Source organism: Convolutriloba macropyga, chromosome 3 (genome assembly GCF_964194025.1).
Source record: "Convolutriloba macropyga chromosome 3, txConMacr16.3, whole genome shotgun sequence".
NCBI lineage: Eukaryota > Metazoa > Xenacoelomorpha > Acoela > Convolutidae > Convolutriloba > Convolutriloba macropyga.
Genome location: NC_134470.1, coordinates 80466410 through 80486926, shown reverse-complemented (window position 1 = coordinate 80486926; position 20517 = coordinate 80466410). Strand labels below are relative to the sequence as shown.

At 32.6% G+C, this 20517-nt stretch overlaps 1 protein-coding gene across 5 annotated transcripts in view; it reads left to right on the top strand.

Moving 5' to 3' along the window:
- Window positions 1–3081: 3081 nt before the first annotated feature.
- LOC142336508 (uncharacterized) overlaps window positions 3082–20517 on the top strand; it is a 60901-nt gene continuing 43465 nt past the window's right edge. Inside the window, exons 1-5 of one of the 5 annotated variants that reach the window (XM_075385400.1) lie at window positions 3082–3511; window positions 12185–12291; window positions 16433–16610; window positions 17090–17141; window positions 19977–20019. In XM_075385400.1, coding sequence (XP_075241515.1) covers window positions 3386–3511; window positions 12185–12291; window positions 16433–16610; window positions 17090–17141; window positions 19977–20019 — 506 coding nt within the window. In that variant the 5' untranslated portion in view covers window positions 3082–3385. Of the gene's footprint in view, window positions 3512–9922; window positions 11711–12184; window positions 12292–16432; window positions 16611–17089; window positions 17142–19976; window positions 20020–20517 lie in introns of those variants that run through there. The other 4 variants (XM_075385398.1, XM_075385397.1, XM_075385396.1 and 1 more) reach the window with 4 other exon arrangements.

Sequence of the window (20517 nt, the reverse complement as noted above, 5' to 3'; positions counted from 1 at the left end):
TCTATTATATATATATATATATATATATATATTTATGTAAGTATATATATATATATATATATATATATATATATGCACCAATATAAAATATAAACTGCATATTATAATAGTATATATATAATATATATATATATATATATATATATGTTTATATATATATTTAAATTATATATATATATATATATATATATATATATAAATATAGGTATATATAAATATATATATATATATATATAAAATATAATATAAACATATATAGGTATATATATATATATATATATATATATATATATAAATACTTATATATATATATATATATATATATATATATATATTTTTAATAGTCATCTTCAGTATTCTTAACCTTAATAATATATGGTGGTGTAAAAGGTAATTCTCTATAAATAGCCGCAACAGCCGTGTAACACGAAATATGCAGTGTTCTTGATTTTCTTTTCTGCACTGTTCAACTAGATTCTTTCAATTCAGCATCTCTCATTAAGTTTTCTAAAATATTTAAATTAAATTTTAATATCCATGTGAAAATACTTGAGTTCCTCGTTTTTATATTATACTTCTTCTAATATATATATATATATATATATATATATATTTATATGTATATATATATATATATATATATATATATTTATATATATATATATATATATATATATATATACATATATATATATATATATATATATATATATATATACTCAGTGGGGTTCGATTAGTTGAAACTTCTATCAATAATTTTTTCGATATTATCTTTATTCTTATTATCACTGTATAAAATTTCGCGGATTTGCATGGTTGAGTTTTTAAAAATAGCTTGGCAAAATTTTAATGTGATCATGTAATTTATCAATTAATTCTTGATTTTGGTTTTTTAATACTTATGCTTTTTTACTAGGATAGTGTTTTTGAATGTTTTGATGAGTATCATGTTGCTCATTGTTATTTTTGACGGAAAAAAAAGTTAAAAATAAATTTTCAATTTTAATTTTTTTAGAAGTGATTTTAAATCAATTTTACTTTTTTGTATAATTTCAAGCTTTTAAAAAACAATTTATAATGATTAACAAATCTGGCTCCCAATCGAATGGTTATCAATTGAAAGATAAGGTTTATTACGTTCTTAAATAAAAATTTATGTAATTTTTTCATGAAGGTGGTATAATTTTTTGGGAATTTTGTTTTTTTTCAAACCAAGGTAGCTTGATTTTTTACCCAAGTTAATTTACGGAAGTTGGTTTTACTTGTTTTTTTCACATAGTGTCTTTGGTTACACTATATGTGTTGGATACGTTCACTGAAGTCAATGAGGATTGAACTGAAGCCATTGATTGGTTAAAGGTTTGTTACCAGTTTAAAGGTTTGTTACCTGAAGCTATTCATCTGAAAATGTTTTGTTACCAATAAATAAGATATATTAGTGGATTGCACTAAATGAGACAAGAAATGTTAGAAATGTTAATCATTATTTATTATTCATATTACCTTTAAAAAGAGTTCTTGTAGTGACTAATTGTAGACATAGGAATCGAACGAAAAAACACATCAAATATAAAAACTATTATGATTTTTTGCTTGTTGTTAAAATTTATTTTAACAGTGAAAGTTGTGTTTAAAACTTTTTTGGTTTAAATTTCTTTGTAACAAGGAAAATCGTAATATCGGACGTTATTTTTTTTGGTTTCTGCTATCAGTTCCTGTATTTAGAGTTACTGATGAAGTCCTGATTTTTGTTTTTTTTGCGAATTACATTTGCTGTTTTCTAAAGAGCGTGGCTAAGTTCGGCCCTTGTAGCTAATGTTTTTCCAAATATTTGGCCGGCATGAAATATTGTTCTACAGGTGTCATGATGTTGATCTGGCCTTAGTCGAGAACCAATGAGTGGGTTCGAGATATGAGCCAGATTTTTGTAACATTTGGGAAACAGATTGGAATTATTGCATCAAACAAGAACTTTTTAAGTATCTGGCAGTTTTCGTTAGAAAATGTGGAAATCTAGAATCTGGAGAACCAGAGATCTGACACAAAAAATTCACTCGAGGAAAAAATTTTCAACTTGAAGAACATTTCAGTTCTTCATCTGGAAACAGAAGAAGCCGAGCCCTGCCCGTCTTTTTGATGTAGTTGTGGTTTTTTCCAGATATTTTTTTAGTAATTTTCAAAACAGTTCTGTTAATATCCCCGATGTTTTTCTGATTGCTCAGGAAGTTAAGCAAGAGTTTTTTTTATCACAAGTTGGATTCCGCTCCAAGATGTAAGTTTGATCAATTTGCTGCATTGCAGAGAAATTCAAGTTCTGAAAAAATAAAGCACTGAAGGTTAAATGAGAAAGGACCAGGGATTTGAATAGCATCAATCGTGCTTTCAGAAGCAACTGATAACGTATAAGGTATATGGATCTAATCGCTGTGGCCATATTTGATAGGACTTAGTGCTGCCGAGGACAGAATTACAAATTCTTCGCCAATAAAATGTATCAACTTTGCAGCTCAGATCATTATTTTGGTTTATGAAGTTTATGCTGGGAGGGGGCAAAATTGCATCCTTAGATGTCTCGCCCAATGAGTTTCTCGAACAGTCCCTTAAATCACTAAAGTCATAAGTCGCCTTGAAGCTGAATTATTGAGGCCCCAGAAAACAATCCGTACGCAAATTGTTCTTATTTTCAGATCACGAATGATGCGTTGCTAAATTTAAACAGAAAATGTGATGATTACAGCCATTGCAGTCCCAACATTCACATATTTTTGTCGACAGATTGTTCGCTGCTGCCGAAAGATTGAAGATCCTATTTTCTCTAAAAATTCCTCAAAATGCAGCCCTGTCTTTACAACTTTTCACGGGGAAAAATTGACCCCGGAATTTAAAATTTCTGCCCCGTCTGTGAATTGTCGTCGATAGGGAGATAAAATTTAAGAGATATTTGGGGGAAAATAAAGACCTTATCAGCAGGATGATGAACTGTAAAAAAATCGTTTTTTGAGACACTTAAAGATCATGATTTGTAAGTACATATTGATCTGAAGAGAGTAACCTTTTTATGAAGAATTATGGTATATCTAGCGTGTACACAAAAACAAACAACACAGAATTAGTTTTTAACAAAAACCATACGTTGCTTAAGTTTACTTTTACATACACATTACTTTATTTTCAATTGTTGACAAATTATATACACCAACTTTTGCACAGAAGACAATCGTAGTTTTTTGAAGACAAAAAATCCGGCGCTGAAAAATTTTTGAAAGTGTCTTATACGAAGAAAGAAACGTTAAATTATTGTGAGCAAAAAAATTATTGTAGCCCAATTTTGTGTTCACGCCATATATCTGATCTCAATAAAATTTGATATCTTGTGGGTAAATTTATGGATCCTGTGAGTCGACATGCAAAAACGAGAGGAGGTCGGCTTTCCCCCCGACCCAGAGCCTCCCCTCCCCCAGTGCCATTTCCACACCCATATCCAGAGGAAGAGAGGCCGACGTCAGAACAGGTGAGGTTGCAATCATAATTGATGCCACATATTAAATAAATGTGACAACTATATGCTTGCAACATTTTTTAGTCCGATATTTTCTGAATTTTCGAGAGCATCTTAGACCAACATATGTGGTATCTTTTTAAGTTCTCTGCAACGAGAATTTAGATCCCGAAAAAGTTAATGAAGTTCTGTGACTAGAGAATTAGTTATAAAAACTTATGACCCATTTTGTAGATTCCAAAAATATATATTCAGGAAATATAACCAAATGGTTGAACATTTGCATGCAAATAGGTAGTAAAAGATAATACCTGTGGATCCAACTCTTTACTATCATTAGCAGAAAATCTGTTGGCAATTTTTTAAATATTAAACTGTTTTTCGGTACTCCGAGACCCCCCGGGGTAGATTGTTAAATTTCCGAACCCTATCAAATCGGTTGGCATAATCTTATGTTGCTGAATTCGTCAGCGCTTTGCTGATTTCAAATTTCTGATATTCGCAATTAAATTAGTTCTATATAAAGTTTCCTTAAACTAATTTTTGAAAGCAATGGTCTTTCTTGGAAAATTTTGGATCAGTTTTTTATGGCGCTGGTTTGATCCAATCCAAGATGGGTTGATGTCAAGTTTCAACCCATTGAGTTTCAAGATATCTGCGGCTTTTGGAAGGTTTTACAGCTTTTCCTTTAAAATGATTATCTGGAGCGTTTCGGGTTTTTTTAGATGCACAAGTGCGTTGTTTTGTTTCCATTTAGCGTTATTTTCCGTTCAAGAAGTTATCTGTGCATTTTTAACCTGTTTTAGAAGTCCTTTCGGTGTTATGAAGCCTACATAAAAATTCCTATCATCTTAAAATTGAACTGTATTGAATCCACAATCCATTTTTGTGAAAAGTCAATTACGTACCAGATTTAAATAGTGTTCCAGGTGTGTACTCTGGCAATCAATATCATTCAAGACAATTTGATCTATAAAACTAAGGGCAATTTGTTTCACTTAGTCTTCTGTTTTAAGAAATAGCTCCAGAAGGGCAATATGTGATAGGCTCTGGTATAAATACCTTAAATACCGTTTTTCAAGTTTCTGATTGGGTGCAAAAGACGACGTAAAACTATGAATACCTGTTTGCTATTCCTGATTCTTTTGGCAAAGTTATACAACGACCAAAAATTAGCTAAGTTAGCTAGTTGATCCGAATTACCATTCGAATGTAGGCCTGAAGGTTTTGCTCGGACAATCGTTTTTCCTGCTTGCAGAAAAATTTTAGTGAAAACATTTAATCTCTGTTGCAATCACTCCAACTGCAAAAATAAAATTATTTGACGTTAAGGAGAAATTTTGGACAAATGGGTCCTATTTAGTGGGAGAGTTTGATGTTTTTTTCTATAAATTGTGGAAAATAAAACCTATCTGTCCAAAATTTCCCCTGAACATCAAATGATTAATAGTAGATGTTTCTTTTTTTTCTCAAAATTTGCTATTTACTGAGTTCCTTTGTTGATTTGAAAATTCTCAGTCTGACATAAGCTTGCCAAAATTCTTTTTGAGCCGTCAAAATTATTTGAGTTTAATAGATTTCTTCAGAAGCTCGTTTCATTGTTTGTTTGCTCATTCCACTGTCTAAATCAGTACAACCAAATAACTTTGAATTGTTCACAATCATTGGTTGAAAGTTTGAAATTTTTCTCGCAATAAGTGCCAGCTACAAACATCTGAACCAACTACCTTTTGAAGTACTTTGAAATAAGCTCCCAAAAACAAGAGACTAGAAATTTTTTTTTAATGCTTTGTTTGGCTTGTATGAATGTACATTTGAAACAAACATATGTGGCTTGAAGGTACCTTTGAAACAAATATAGGAGTTCGAAAATAGCAGCCACTTTTGTCTATTTATCAATATATACAGTTCAATTTTTACAATTCAAAGAATTTGAATTGCAATGGTGCGCTGTCGTTTTTACGACTCGAAGAGGAGTGATGGTAATCTACTGTTTTCATGGGTCGAATAATATTAAGGATTACGTAAAAGTCAGTGCCACTTATGCTGAAACTTTAAATTTTGTTTGTTTCTGAACAAAATTGATTAATGGAGAGAACAGAGAATGGTGTTTTTGCTCATACAGGTTTTCGAAAGATAAGTCAGAAAAGTAGGCCTGAAAAAATTGCAATAAGCCAGTAAATTTTTTTCATCAGGTGCTGCATTTTCAAATCAGTTGAATAGTTTTAACTCTAAATTTTCAGCCAAAAAATTTTTGTCATTTATTCTAACTTGTTTTCGTTTAATTAGAAGTGTTAATGAGCATCCGCAGCAAACATTAGAAATTAAGATGCAATTTTGAGCTATTTTGCAATTTTTACGTTTTATGCGCTTTTTTCACAGCTTTTGTTTTGTTTTCTTATTGGGTAAATTTTTTATACGAAAGACAGGTTTTGTTGCTATTGTGGTGGACATTTCAGTTGGTTGCCATCATTTTTAAATTTGTTATGATAAGCAAAATAGACTAAAATTTGATAATTTTTGAACTTCTTTAATGTTTTTCCATTTTTGTCTTTATTCTTTATGGGAAAACTTTCTTTGAAATCAAGTTGTTATCATGTGCTGATTCAGAACTATAATCCATAATCAATTTTTTCACAGGGGATATTTGAAAGTTTGAATGACCAGTTTTAATCTTCGCTGAAGATTTATTCACTGAAATAATTGAAGAAAATTTGTTTTTCTTTGTTCAATTTTGACTGCCTGACTATCTTGTGTTTCTGTGTTGTTAAGTTGATTTCTAGGTAGTCAGTAACTTAACATGAGCAGCCTTGTCAAATTTTTGTCAAAAAATTTTGGATCTTGCAACATTTACTCTATTTTGTGCATAAAAAATTTGCAATTGGTTTTCGAAATTAATTTCAAACCATTATTTTTCGCAGTATTATGGGTCAGTGTGGGTAATTTTGATTTTCATGCATCAGCTTATCACGGAGAGAAACTAAAACAAAATTTGTTGCGAACAAATTGTTTTGGCGTAGTAACTGGTGAAGTTTTTTGGAAAAGTTTATCAGATTGTTTTTTTCTCTTTTTAATATTTTTCTCAGTTTTTAATGAGAAAAAATTGATTGGTAAAAAACTAATAAAAATTGAAAATAATTTTTCCGTTTAAAGTATCGTTCATATGGGCCTAAGTTAATTTCAACTTCAGGTCAGTTTCAGAGTATTCAGGTTTTTTTTGTAAGATCTGTTCACACGTTTTCATGATTCTTGAAGTAAATTTGAATTAATGATTTTGTTCACCCCGAAGCAAAACAAAAAAACCGAGTGGTTTTAGGGAGTGAGAATTTTTTATTCTAGTTTTAGAGCCGAGTAAGAAAGTGCCTTTAAAAAAATCGCTTCGTCGCAAGTGTTTTTTTTACATGCAGCAATTTGATATTTTTTCAATTTTTATCATGCTTGCGATTTTTGACCGGATTTTTTTTCTAAGTGGTTTTCCTAATCCATTTCTGTTCAGTTTAGGTCTAATTTTTGGTTTAGTTGATGAAAATTATTTTTGCAGGACATGACTTGTCCTGTTACGTTTTTTTTCATTTTTTTCAATGGTCAAGTTTGATTGGAGCTTCATCCACTAAACATGTTCACCTATAGCAAATCAACCAGATTGATACTTGAGCAGATTTTTGGTGACTTGTTCTATTCTAATCACTACGACCGAGTAGAGCAAAGATATTGAACATAGTTGTGGTTTCGGTACAATTTCAACAATTTTCCGTGAAAAAGTTCTAATCAGCATATGGAGTTGAATATTGACGCCATTTTTAAACTTCGCGTCGTTAACCCTACCTACAAAGTTTACTTTTCATATTTTTTCGGTTAAGTTGGAAACGAAACTTTTTGTTTCTTATTATAGCACCTCTTTTATACAGATTATTTTTTTCAACTTCGAACGTTTGAACTTTTCTGAAGTCTAAAATCGAGTTTGAACAGCATATATTATTGGGGTACAAGTGAAAATATTTCCCTTTATTGTTCCGACCCCTCTTGAGGGGGGAGGAACTATATACTCAACTGGTTTTTTTTTGTTCAGACAGTTATGATCGATCGATATATTCATCGTAGAGAGCTGTGAGTGATATTGTTAAAAAGCCCGTCCAGCGTAGAATATGGAATAAAAAGATTTTGTTGAGTTTTGGTTTCTAGAGCAAGTTATCAACGTTTAAATTTTTGTGATTATTAGACCAATTTGCGTTTATTTTATTCACATTTTCCGGAATTTTTGCATAAAGTTTCGCCAATTTTTACTAAAATAAGTAAAAGTTTTTAAAAATAGTACTGTTGCTCAATGTTTAAAGACAAAAGTGTATTGTTGACTATTTTGACTTAATTTTTTTGGCTAAAACATTGGCTAAATTTTTCAAAATTCAGCCATTTTCGTCAAAAATTGCACGAAATAAGCTTCTATCGTCCACTTTGATTAAATTTGACGGAAGTACACACCCAAAAACAACCACCACAATCTCTTTCAACTACAAAGGGAGCTAGTCCTATTTCTATTTTCATTGAGAGTAGTCTGGAATTACATTTTTGCCATATTTTGCTAACTTTTCTTGTGATTATCAACAAAGCAGCATATTTTTTTGATCTTATAGCTAAAAAATTAACTAGATATATAACATTGGAAACAATTCAGTATTCTTAATGGAGAAGCGGCAGTAACAGAGCTGTTTTTGGTCCAATATTGGACTGCTATAAACCAAAAAAGTCGGATTGTAATCAGTCAGTTTTTTTTTCAATCTTTTTATGTAAATTAAACAACAGAATTGTTCAATTCAAAGCTCACTGCCGATAGGTCCCATTGGTTTCCTAAGCATTTGCAATTTAATATCTCTATTTTCCAAACTAGAAAGATTATGATTTTTAAAAATGGTTTATTTTTAAAGAGACAATGGCTTATTAAACTTTGCCACTATTTTTCTCTTAGTTTGGTCAACTTGTAGTGTCAGCAAAAAAAGAATGCTTCTTTTTCCTCTTCTTTCTACCGAGTTAAGATTCAATTGTTTTTGCGGTTTTACGCGTCAACTTAAGGTTTTCTGGCTTTGATATTACTAGATTTCGCATTTTTTTTTATTCAAATATATTTGGTCTAATTTTCATGTTTTTTCTCGTTTATCAAATTATCAAAATCGTTGAGAGTTCACATAATTCATTATTGGTGTTCTAAACAATGCACAATTGAACATCTGAAAGTCTTTAAAGGCACAGACTATGGTTTTTAACGGCTTCGACTTCCCTTTCCCGAAGAGTTTAATTGATATTTTTTAAATTTGTTTTTAACTCTCGTTTTTACTTTGTCTCTTTAGTCGCATAAAGTTTCCTGCTAATGACAGATCTCTTTGGCTATTTGTGGAAAAATAAAATAGCCCTTTTTCTGAGTTGAGTAGATGGCTGATGGCCTTCATGACTTTGAAAACAGTTGGTTTTCAAAGACAAAAAAAAACAACTTCGCATTTTGTTCTTTTTTGCCTATTTCTTACCTAGTATCGTTACCTACGAGTCACGCATGACATAAATGTTGTCAGGGTATGGTGCAAGTGTACAAAATCTAATGGTTTTAAAGAATTCGTTATAAATGTGAATTTACAGACTTCGACTTGGGTTTTCGCAAAAAAAAACTAATTTTTGATTTTTGTCTATTTGACGTTTTTTGTAGACATAAGGCGTTCTCTGAATAAAAGCAGGTCTCAGGCGCTTCTTTTTGACGAATAAACAAACCTTTTAATTAATTCTTTTTGTAGCTAAATGGACATAATTTTGGATAAAATTAATGTTTGTTGCTTTTGTTGTTTGATTTTGTTGTTCGTATGAAAAATATGGATGAGTGGGGTCGGAAATTTATGTGCGAACGCGCATTAGCGAACCTCTTTGTGATTATACAGTGTGAAATACAATTTTTTAAGAAAAACATTTCATGAGTAGTAGTTTTCAAAACTTAATTGTATTGTTCTCCGGAAATTTTTCAGATTATTCCTTATTAGCGTAAATTCTAACTTTTTGCTAAATTTGTATTTTTAGCAAAACTTTTTAATCTAGATGAACGGAAAAGTATCTTCAGTTTTGAAATGTGGTGTTTATTGAGCACAAATTGTTGCTAAAAATGTTCAACTTTAAGAATTTTTTTTAAATTTTCCTTTTGGTTAAACAAAGAAGCGCGTTTGAACCAGGTGGCTAAAACTCAACTCAAACCTCACCATAGCTTCATTTCGCGTCCTAATCAATCCATATTTTCCGTAAATTTATCCAACATCCATTTGTGCGCTGTAGCCAGGAAAGCCGCTTAGAACATGGAAAAATATACCTACAGCCAATATTGAACTCATGTATTAAGTTTTAATTCCAGAGTGCTTTTAAACGGCTGCGCGCAGTTGTACAAAACGTGATTGTTTATTTTCCTTTATTTTTCCATTAAAAATTGTTTTCCTTATGCTGTTGAAACTAACATTTGCTTTATGTTTGAAATGATGTCTTATTTTTATGGTCGGAAATGTTCTAAGTTTTATCCTGACATTTTTATCTTTCAATTTTTGGACCAACAGAAATTTAAGTCACTTTTATTTTGAACTTGTACGTGCAAACTAATTCAAAAAAACTAGAATAATTGATACATTTCCAAAATGGGCTTCTAAATTGAATAGACTCTTAATATTTGACAATTTAACTTGGGGACCCAATTTTCTAATTAATATTCAACTCCTGTTTATTGAGATTTAACCATTTTTTTTCTATTTTTATTGGAACAAGCAACATAGATGACGTATGTTATATTAAGTTCTTTTTGTTAACAAACCTGTAATATTAAAAGAATGCCTTTAACGACGACGCTACTACGTAATTTAAGTTAAAAAGTTATCTTAAATGGGTTCCGAAACCGAACACTCCCAGTATGACTACCTGAAATATAAGCCCCCGGAAGAGCGAATGACCGGGTTGCAAATCCAGAACCATCAAACATCACAACCTCATCCGCTTACATCCAGTCGACATCAAAATCTACAACTGCAACATCAAAGAGTAAACCAAGAACCTTTTCAAAGGTCGCCAAACGGCAGTTTAAATGGGCTGAACATTCGCCCAGACGAACCAACAGCATCGAAATCATCTATGGGAAATAATTCTTACCATTTTTATCAAGACCCAAATAATATCAGGCCGTCCCAAGTTGCATCACGTGAAAACTTCGGGGATAATTTTTCAGGTCATAATTCCAATTCGTCAAACATCAGAAATCTCATAATAAATGGCCAATATGCCCCAAATATGGACGCTAGAAACCTTAATTACAACAAGCCTGTTACAAGTCAGCGGTCAGTAATGCATTCTACCTTGTATCAACGCCCACCGAATCAGACAAATTATCCTAACGGCCACCCGAATTTGAGATCTCTCAATGGGTATGACCCTTATATGCAGCCTGATTTTGGCATGAACAAACAAACAAACAATCATCAACCCGCAATGAGACCCAGGGTGCCCCAAATGAACATCGTTCGACCATTGGGTCCTATAACACCTCAAGCAAGACCTCAACCACAGGACCCGTCAACATTGCCCAACGGGCCCGCGACCTACCAGAACCCAAAGATGAACCCTAATTACGGTAACCAATCAGTTTCAAACACCCTTATATTATATAATAGAACCAATTTTTCAATGGGGTTCGCGAACAATAAACGACTACATCCCACGATACCCGAAGAGTCGCCGAGAAAAGCCGAGCTTTCGCCGAGTGAGACATTTAAAATGACAACAAACGAACCACCCTCGGCTCTTAATACGTCACACGGTGTAAATAACACCAGTGAAAAGAGCGATCAAATCCAGGGTACTGACCAACAGACAAAAGAAATTGAAGACCAAAGTTTGACTGAAGAAGAAGTGCGCTTTTATCAAGAACAAAGCAGGCGCGCTTTGAACCAAAACCAGCACAAATATGCAGCTATTGTCGAGCAAATAGATCCAAAACCAATTTCAAATCCAGATCATCATTACGATTACCGCACGTTCTCTGGACCTCAAAGTAACTTGAGGCAAACTCAACCAGTGCATCAATTTGGTCAAAGTACCCAGCACCATAACCGCCAGAGGGCTGAGGGGCAAATGACGTCATTTCAGATGAAAAATGCAGCTAGGCCGATGATGATGTCCAGACAGTTTACTTTTAGTGACCCTGAGGTACTATAAGAACGGTTTGGGTCTTGGGGAAAATGGATTTAAGAATGATTAGTTCACGTGATAGGTCTACTAGGTTGTAATTCTGGATCTTTGGCCCAGTTTTCACGAAAAATTATCAATTGTTCATTTTTAGCTCACTAGTCAGGGTTTTATCTCATAGCCTCCGTAATCTTAAAAAATCACAGATTTCGCTTTTAACCGTTAAAATTAAACATTGTGTTTCATTTATACTTTTTAAGCTCGAACTCTTAAAAAAAACTCTAGACCATCCAGATCATAGTAACAAAGTAAATCAGTACTGAGTATGGTGTTTCATCTCTATATTCATATAATGACCATATTCTGGTCATTTCATTTTTCGCTCTGTCAAAGTAAAATCTCAGAGTAAATTTATCGGATCAGTCTGAAAAAACTCTGATCAGTGCCCTCTTCAGTTTTTGACTACTTTTACTGACTGTGGTAATGTGTGTTTAGATGACAGACCTGCACATTTACATAGTGCCTGCACAGTACTGGAATGAGCAGTATAACTGTGCATACAACACTGTCATGAATTACACAATCTCTGCAGGATTCATCAGGTTCACAAATTACTCTGACCATAGTCTGATCATACTCTGATTATAGTCTGATTAGTCACCTGATTAAAAGCATACCAGTCTCGAGATATCTTCCAAAAATTATGCAACAAATGCGCTGAAATTCAAAAACATCAGCGCAAAAACCTTGCATGATAATTCGCTGAAATATGCTAAAATGCGCCAAAAATTTGTAAGAAACGCGCTATTTCACCTGATCATCAATTTTTATTATCCATTTAAAGAAAACGGTTGCTCCAAAAATTGTGATTCACATTGCACTTAACGGATATAGAACTTGTGGTCTCCGATGACTATCATTTTAAAAAAATGTTACGTGATCGGCACGCGGAAAAAATTTTCCAGTTCTTTTCTAGAAAATACAAAACAAGAGAAGGAAACTGGGGTCTTTCCCATTATAGCCCCCATGAAAAAATAGCCCCCATTATGGTATAATTACCATGATTGGGGGGCTATAGGTTATCTGACCACTAAGCTGGGGGGGGGGGGGCTATAATGGGAACGACCCGGAAACTGGACGCTCTCGCTTTTAATTTAATAAAATAAATTGACACTTCAATTAAAAGTGATTCTATGTTTAGAGTACCAGGATTTTTTTTATTTGGAATTTACAAATGACACAAAAATGAAACAAGCATCTGGGGTTGTAGTTTTATATTTTGATGAGCAATCAAATTATGTAGCAGATTTCTCCTCTTTTCTCAGGAGCAGCGATCCGACTGCAATAATAGCCAAACAAAAACTAATTTTCGATGATATTGCCTTCATTATTGTAGAGAACAACACGTATAAGGACTTGACATATCCAAATTCCCTTAACAGGTTTTCAGTAAAGTGACATTACCATAAAACCCCTAGTTTCGGTTGGCCATCAAAACAAGAACAAACATTTTTAAACCAGTTGCAAATCAGCTGCCAAACACTGTTTTTTTCTGAAGAAAGTTTTTAACAATCTTCAACGGATAGAAACTTCGAAATAAAAGCAAGCAAACCAGTTAAAGTAAATTTTTGCAGTCTAAATTTCGTTTTGGTTTCGAAATCTAAATCAATATGGATTAACGATTCACTTATTAAACAATTCAGCAGGAAATTTAACGAACTTTTATAAAAAACGTCAAGAGAATACCCAAACAAGAAATGCACAAATGACAAGAACGAGCTCCAAAACTTCAAAACCCTGGAAACTTAAGTGATTGAATATAAATTTCATCAAAAAATTTTTGGAAAACGGAATTTTTGGAAAACTCTAAAACTGAGAAACAATTTGAGCACATGCGGTACATAGGACATATAGCCCACCTTCAAGGTTTTCTCTGTACTTAAGTGGTGTTCCGGGCTTAATTTGTCGAAGCATTTGCTGCTTCATTTCCTACTCGAGGATTTTTTATCCTAGAATGTTGATGCCACCAAATTGATGTCGATCTTGTGCTTTATCGAAAATTGTTTTCTTTTTCGAACAACAGGTTTTTTCCTATTATTTAAAACAAAAACTCCCCAAATCACTGAATTTATTTTGGTTTATCTTTGTTATTTGTATTCCAAAATCTATAAAAAAAAGTCAATTAAGCTCAATTGTCGGTCATTCATGTTGATTTTACTTGATAACGTAATTTTACTTTATATTTAATATTTGTGGCATCAGGAATATGTTGTTTTGACATAATTTTTTAAACAGCTCATATTCCAACCTGAAAATGTTTCAATGGCATAAATTCTTTTCATTTTGAGGCTGATTCTATTTGTTTTCTTTGTTTTTAATTTCCCAGTTTTGGCAACTGATTTTTATTGTGTCACTTTTCTCCGGCTCAATTTGATTTTTTGTTTTGTATCGAGTTATATTTAGCTGGTTGCAGGGCTGAACAGAATTGTCACAATTTTACTGCAGAAAACAAACACTTCCTAGCATTTTTGCATGTTCATACCGCCTAAAGAACTCCACTCGATGCTTTTAATAAACTTCTCGATCAATTAGAATTCATAGTTCATTAAATTTTTGAAACCCTAAAATATTTTTCTGTTGGAGAATCTTTTTTGTGTCGTTTAGCAACATGATGTTGATGAGAAAGTATTCTACTTTTAACTGTGAAGTTTTTTCATCATTGAATGAAAGCTTTAATAAATTTATGTATAACTTTAAGTTACAAAACGGAATTCGAAACTGTGAAACATTTTTCCACATCGAGTTGCGGTAGTAAAGAAATAAGCAATGGAATATAAGGAATAATTTTGCGTCATTTTTAGTAGAGAAATAATTTTTAAGATCTATCCCAGAAAGGTGGATAATAAATATTAAAACAACATTGAAATTCATAAACAAATTGCTACATTTTCATAATCACAAATGCGAGCCAAATTTTGAAGTGTAGTTTATTTTGTTCGAAGATTCATTTAGTTGCTAAAATCATTGGATATTTTTCAAAAAAAAATTATTCCCGGCAATTTTTAAAGTTTTGATTTTTCGGTAATTAATTTTTCCCCAAAAAAATTAAACTAATAATTGTTGCCTACTGAAAATTTGAGAAGATCCAAACCAAACTCTAGAGTAACAACTTTACCAACATTTTTGGATTGAAATACTTTTTTGAGTTCTCCAAGTTCACAAGCACCTCAACTCATATTGACGGCGTTTAAGCGTTGTAGTATTTTGTTGGAAATTGATTTCTCAAACATTGGTAAAAATTGGAAAATTTTAACATTGAAAACATCGGCGTTATTTCTCTGATCAAAAGCGTGATGATATTTTTTGACAACACTCTACTTAGAGTTTCAACGCAAGTGAAAATTGAAAATTACATGTGTTTAAAACTGAGCAATTCACAATTGCATCACCGTTCAAATTAGTTTTAGAGTTTCGTTAACTAAATGGCTGGCTTTTTTGTTCACGTTCTTAATTTTAGAAAACTAGATATGGACAGTACTTCGTGAATCACAATTAGGCCAGCATTATAAGTGGAAGTAGTTTTAATTTGGTCAATACTACCTCAACAAATACACCTTAACAGCTTGAAGAAACATTTCACGAAAAAAAATGAAAACAAAACGATTGCTTTTGAGATTCAAGCGAACCTGAAATCAATCTGAAATTGGTAAAATTTTTCTTCAATATCTACAATGTAGGTTTTATGTAATTATCAATGTAAGTATTTGAAACAGCGAACATTTTATGGATCCAAGAAAAGTCTAGAAAACACTAGTCGGTTTACATCATTTTTTGAATTTTTGGGCAAAGTGGTAATTAAGAGCACTCTTGAAGAAAGGAAAGACACTAAAAAAAGTTTAAAAAATAGAACTTTCTTGCTGACCAAACTACCTTAGTACACAATTTTCCGCTGTAACTGTTTGTCTCAGACTTGTAATCATTTTAGATAGTTTTTGTTCTGATTTTGGTTCATAAAGATTCTAACATAGACAGAAAAACGCGTTTTTTTTGCGCTAAAGGGTGGAATTATCTTTACAGTAAATGATTTTAGGTAGTTAAAAAGTATCTACTTGTTATATCTCATATTCTATTACTGAAGATATAATATAAATCATCACTTGTGCGAAAAAATTATTTAACTCTGGTTTTTTTGTCTTGCTTTTGCTAGAAAGTTTCTTTATTTTGTCATTTTCCGATGAGTAAGTTTTTATAGGAAACATTAACTCTCATCGAGTAACTACATTTTATCGATAACGTATGAACCTGTCTTAATTTGTAATGCATAGGAATATTTGCACAAAAAATATTGCACCGATAGCTCGATTTGTATAAATCTAGAGGGAGTATTGATATTCGTCTTAAATCAATGTACAGCATCACAAATAAAGTCAAGTTCAAGTCTTTTCGTGAGTCGGACATGGGTTTTTTCACACCACATAACAATTCAGCCTTGTTTTTCGATAATTTGAGGCATATAAGCGTGGGGAGTATGATTAGTAACTTTTTTTGTGGAAGTCAACGCGACGCGCTGGTGGGGGGGGGGGGGGGTGTTGTAAAATTACAGACTGACCATACCATGGTTCATTGCTGATTTAGTCATGATCAGTGTTACGCGAATATAATGCCCAGGATTGAGCCCGGAAGTATCCCTTGATGCCCTGGAAAATTTTGGTTTATATTTTTAATCAATTGCTTGTTATACAGAGTGTACCCAGAGACACCTTTGGTTGAGTTGCGTGACGTCATCATAGACCAGATAGGGAAGCAGGGAGGCACTCTTCCCAAGAAGTTCATTTTCCTCAAAAGTGTGGGAAGGGCTATGACGCAAGTCAAACACATGCAGGAGAAACAACTCAAAGTCAAAAACTTCTTACCTCCATTTGTGAGTTCTAAAATTGATTGCTTCCCTAAAAAAATTGGTTAATTCATCCCAGGTGGAGAGACTCCTGACCTACCCGGATCATAGTAACATTTAAAACCAACGATGAATCATAGCATTTCTCGGTATCTTGTTTTACTATGGCCAGATTACGATCATGTCAATTTATACCCTGTTCAGATTAAAAATCTTTGCAGGAAACGATTGTCTGAACTTGCTCTGAACAGTGGAAAATTCAATTATTGGTTTTTAATGATCAGCCTATTATTAACCTCTGATCAGACTTGATCTTACACTTGTTGCATCTGCTCTCGACATTACGTAGACTGGGTTAACTCAAAAATATAGTCTGATCAGAGGTCGTCTGAAATGCATACGTCTCATTTGGTTTCATAAGCGGAAAAACTGCTGAAGAAAATTGTTCTATTATAAATAGAATATGAGCGGAACTATATGCTGAAAACGATTTTTTTCCATTTTAGGCGTACTGTCCTGAAATCTTCATCATGAGTCGTGATCCAATCGGAGAGAGTGGTAAGTGCATCGCAAACCCTCAGACACATAGAAGGGCTTTTTTAAGAAAAAAATTAAATCCTATATCAGCTAAGCTATAGTTCAAAAATTGAAATTTGTTGAACTTTCAAATTCATAATTCACTTAGAAATATTTAGTGGTTTTCAAAAAAATAATTGTTTATTAGCTAAGCTAAAGTTAAGAAAATTGAATGTTGTCGAAATTTCAAATTTTTTGAAGATTCGAAGTTGCCTTGAAATATTAAGTGTTCTTCGAGAAAATTAATTGTGTATCAGCTAAGCTAAGCGTAAAAATGCTGAAATTTTCGAATTCGAAATTCGCTTGAAAATATCAAGGTTTTTTCAGAACAAAATTTAATTGTTTATCAGCTAAGCGAAAGGTAAAAAAAATGAATATTGATGACATTTCAATTTTTTTGAAGATTCGAGTTCGCCTTGAATTAAATGTTTTTTAAGAAAATTAGTACTATATCAGCTAAGCTAAACGTAAAAAAGCTGAAGTTTTTTGAAGTTTTGAATTCGAAATCTGCCTAAAAATAATAAGGGTTTTTACGTTAAAAAGCAATCGTGTATCAGCTGAGCTGAAGTTAAAAAAAAGAAATTTTTTGATGTTTTTATCAAGTTGTTTTTGTTTTATGTTTCAATTTCTCTTCGAAATATTTCAAAAAAAATTATCGATGTCAGCTAAGCTAATGTTCAAAAATTGAAATTTGTTGAAAATTCAAATTTGAAATTTGCTTATAAACATCAAGGGTTTTTCAAAAAAATATTTAATTGTTTATCAGAAGATTCGGATTCGAATTCGGTTTTTCGAAGATTCGAATTCGCCTTGAAATATTAAGTGTTTTTCAAGAAAATTGATCGTGTATCAGCGCCCTAAACGTAAAAAAGCTAAAATTTTTGAATTATGTTTTGAATATGAAAATGGCTCACAAGTATCAAGGGTTTTTATTTAAAAAAACAAAGGTATATCATTTCTCAGCTCACTCAATAACATTTTTTTGCGAATTTACTTGAAGACTCTGAAGTGACCCCATCGGCAGTATCGAGTGCTGCCTACTCGTTGAAAGTCGAGTCAATCCGAACCGATTCGGCAAAGACCACCGACACTCTATCGGATTCGCCTCCGCCTCTTCTTGAAGGCAGCAGTCAAAATGGCAGTAATGCTGAAACTGAGTGCCAAGACAATCGCAATGCAAAAAAGGAGGAAATTGATGAAATTTTGAGGTGTCATAGATGAGATTAAACGAATGATGTTTTTTTGTCACTACCGATCTTTCAGTTTCATGGTCTTGGTGTGTTTAAAAAATGCTCATTACTCCTCATTTTAAAATCGAGTGTGGTCAAAACAAATTTAAGCTATTTTCAAATTTAGAGAGTATAGAGTTATTCGTGAATATTAACGAAAGGTTGTTATCGATATCGAAAAGTTATCGAACTCCTAGGCCAGACCAAGTTTTTGGATGACTTCCAGAAGGCGATAACAGCCGTCTGTTAATCATTCCAATCAACTCTCGTTGCGGTTACATCAATTGCATAACTTAAGCCACAATGTAGTTAAATAGGATGTTTTTCTATTTTTCCTCCACTTTTCTTTTCAATCTTCAAATAGAAACAGTGGCGCCAGAAGAAAAGGGATATATTTTGTTTCAGCCCCCCCATTAGTTGGCAAATAGCTTTTATGCCCCCAGGCGAATGTGCTAACTTTTTACATAGAAACGTGCTATATAACCACATAATTTGTAAATGGGGGCATAAAACTGGGCGGTCAAAACAGATTTGATCCAAAAAAGTAGCCTAACCTCAAAGCAGAGTTTTGCCGCTGTTTTAGATAATAATAGTCATCATCGGACGCTAATTATATGTTGAAACTAAATATTAGTCATCCGAGGGACTTAACGCCCTGACACGAGTGCGCTTGCGCCCGAGTGCTGGAGACGAGGCCCTAGAGGGACTGAGATTTTGTTCTAACGTTTTTAGACAACCAGATTGTACAAAGATGTTGAATTGCATTTGAATTTGAAATTAAGTGTAAAATTTTGCAGATTAGTGAAAGAAAAGTTTTTTCGTAAAAATATACAAGAGTTAAAATAAACCAAACTTCTCTGTCTCCGTTAGCGTATTAACCAATTATTTATAGCGGTTCAATTCAACTGACAACAGGTAGATTTCTGAACAAGTCCAATGTTTTTGTCCTAGATTTAGTTTCCTAAATTAGGATACAAAGTTCAGGGCAAAAATTATAGGCTTTTATTTTTTCAAGTATAAGTTCAATCTTTCAAACTAAATTCTCTGCCTGGAAGTTTAAGTGACTGATGAAAACGTACCCTGGGGTCTCTAACATGTTATTTCATCCATAAGTTTTGCAACAGTTGTTGTTGCAAAGAGAGTTAATAGATGATTCTTTAATTCAACTAAAAAATTCAAAACATTTCGTTAAATGACAAGCTAGTGTTTGAGTTGTTTGTCTGATCCCAATGAAGCGAAATTTGATATACCTCGCCAATAAATGCAAGTTTTAATTGACTTTTTGAAACTTACAATCCCATAGCCAGATTTTGTTAGGAAAAGTTTTCTCCGTTATTCTTGGGATATCTTGAAATTATTTTTGTAAATTACATAATTTCTTAAAATACATGAACAGATATTACAGTATTTTTTTCTGGCGTTTTGACATTTAACATGATTCTGAGCAAAATTTGATCTTGTTATTTCAAGTTTCGTTTCACTTGGTTTTCATTCAGGCTATGGCAAGACACGTGTACTTATTCATCATTGCTTGTTGTTGTTTATTCTTTTGTGATCATGTTTGTGTTTGTGTGTTGTGTTGTTTTAGAGGATGAAGCAGAATTGGACGAGGATGCAATTGCAATGAACAAGTAGGACTCTAAAAAAACTAAATTTCTCTTGCAAAAGTTACTCCGATTTGTTCGGGTCATTCTATTCGTCTCTATCATTTATGGAAGCTGCTTAATTTTCTGCTTTACAATTTTTCGGATATTTTCCGTTTGTGCCCCCCCCCCCCGCTTAGTGTGTGCGTATTATTTGCACCCCCAGACGCACGTGGCATATTTTTACGAAACGATTTACTATGTAATGGCACATGCTCTGTAAATGGGGTGCATAACGTACTGGGGGGGGGGGGGGCACAAACGGAAAAGATCCAATTTTTCCTCTAGCAAATTTCAAAACGCAGCACGAACTTACACTAAAGCTTTCTTTTCCTTGCCTGCTTAAAACCTTTTCGCTCACTGATCCATTATTAAGAGTTTCAATTTTGATTACCACTGTTTTCAAAATTGCATCTTTTGTGACAATAACGAATAAAAAAAATGTGTAAATCTTCTCTAAACTAAGTTGTCTGTTCAGATTTCTAA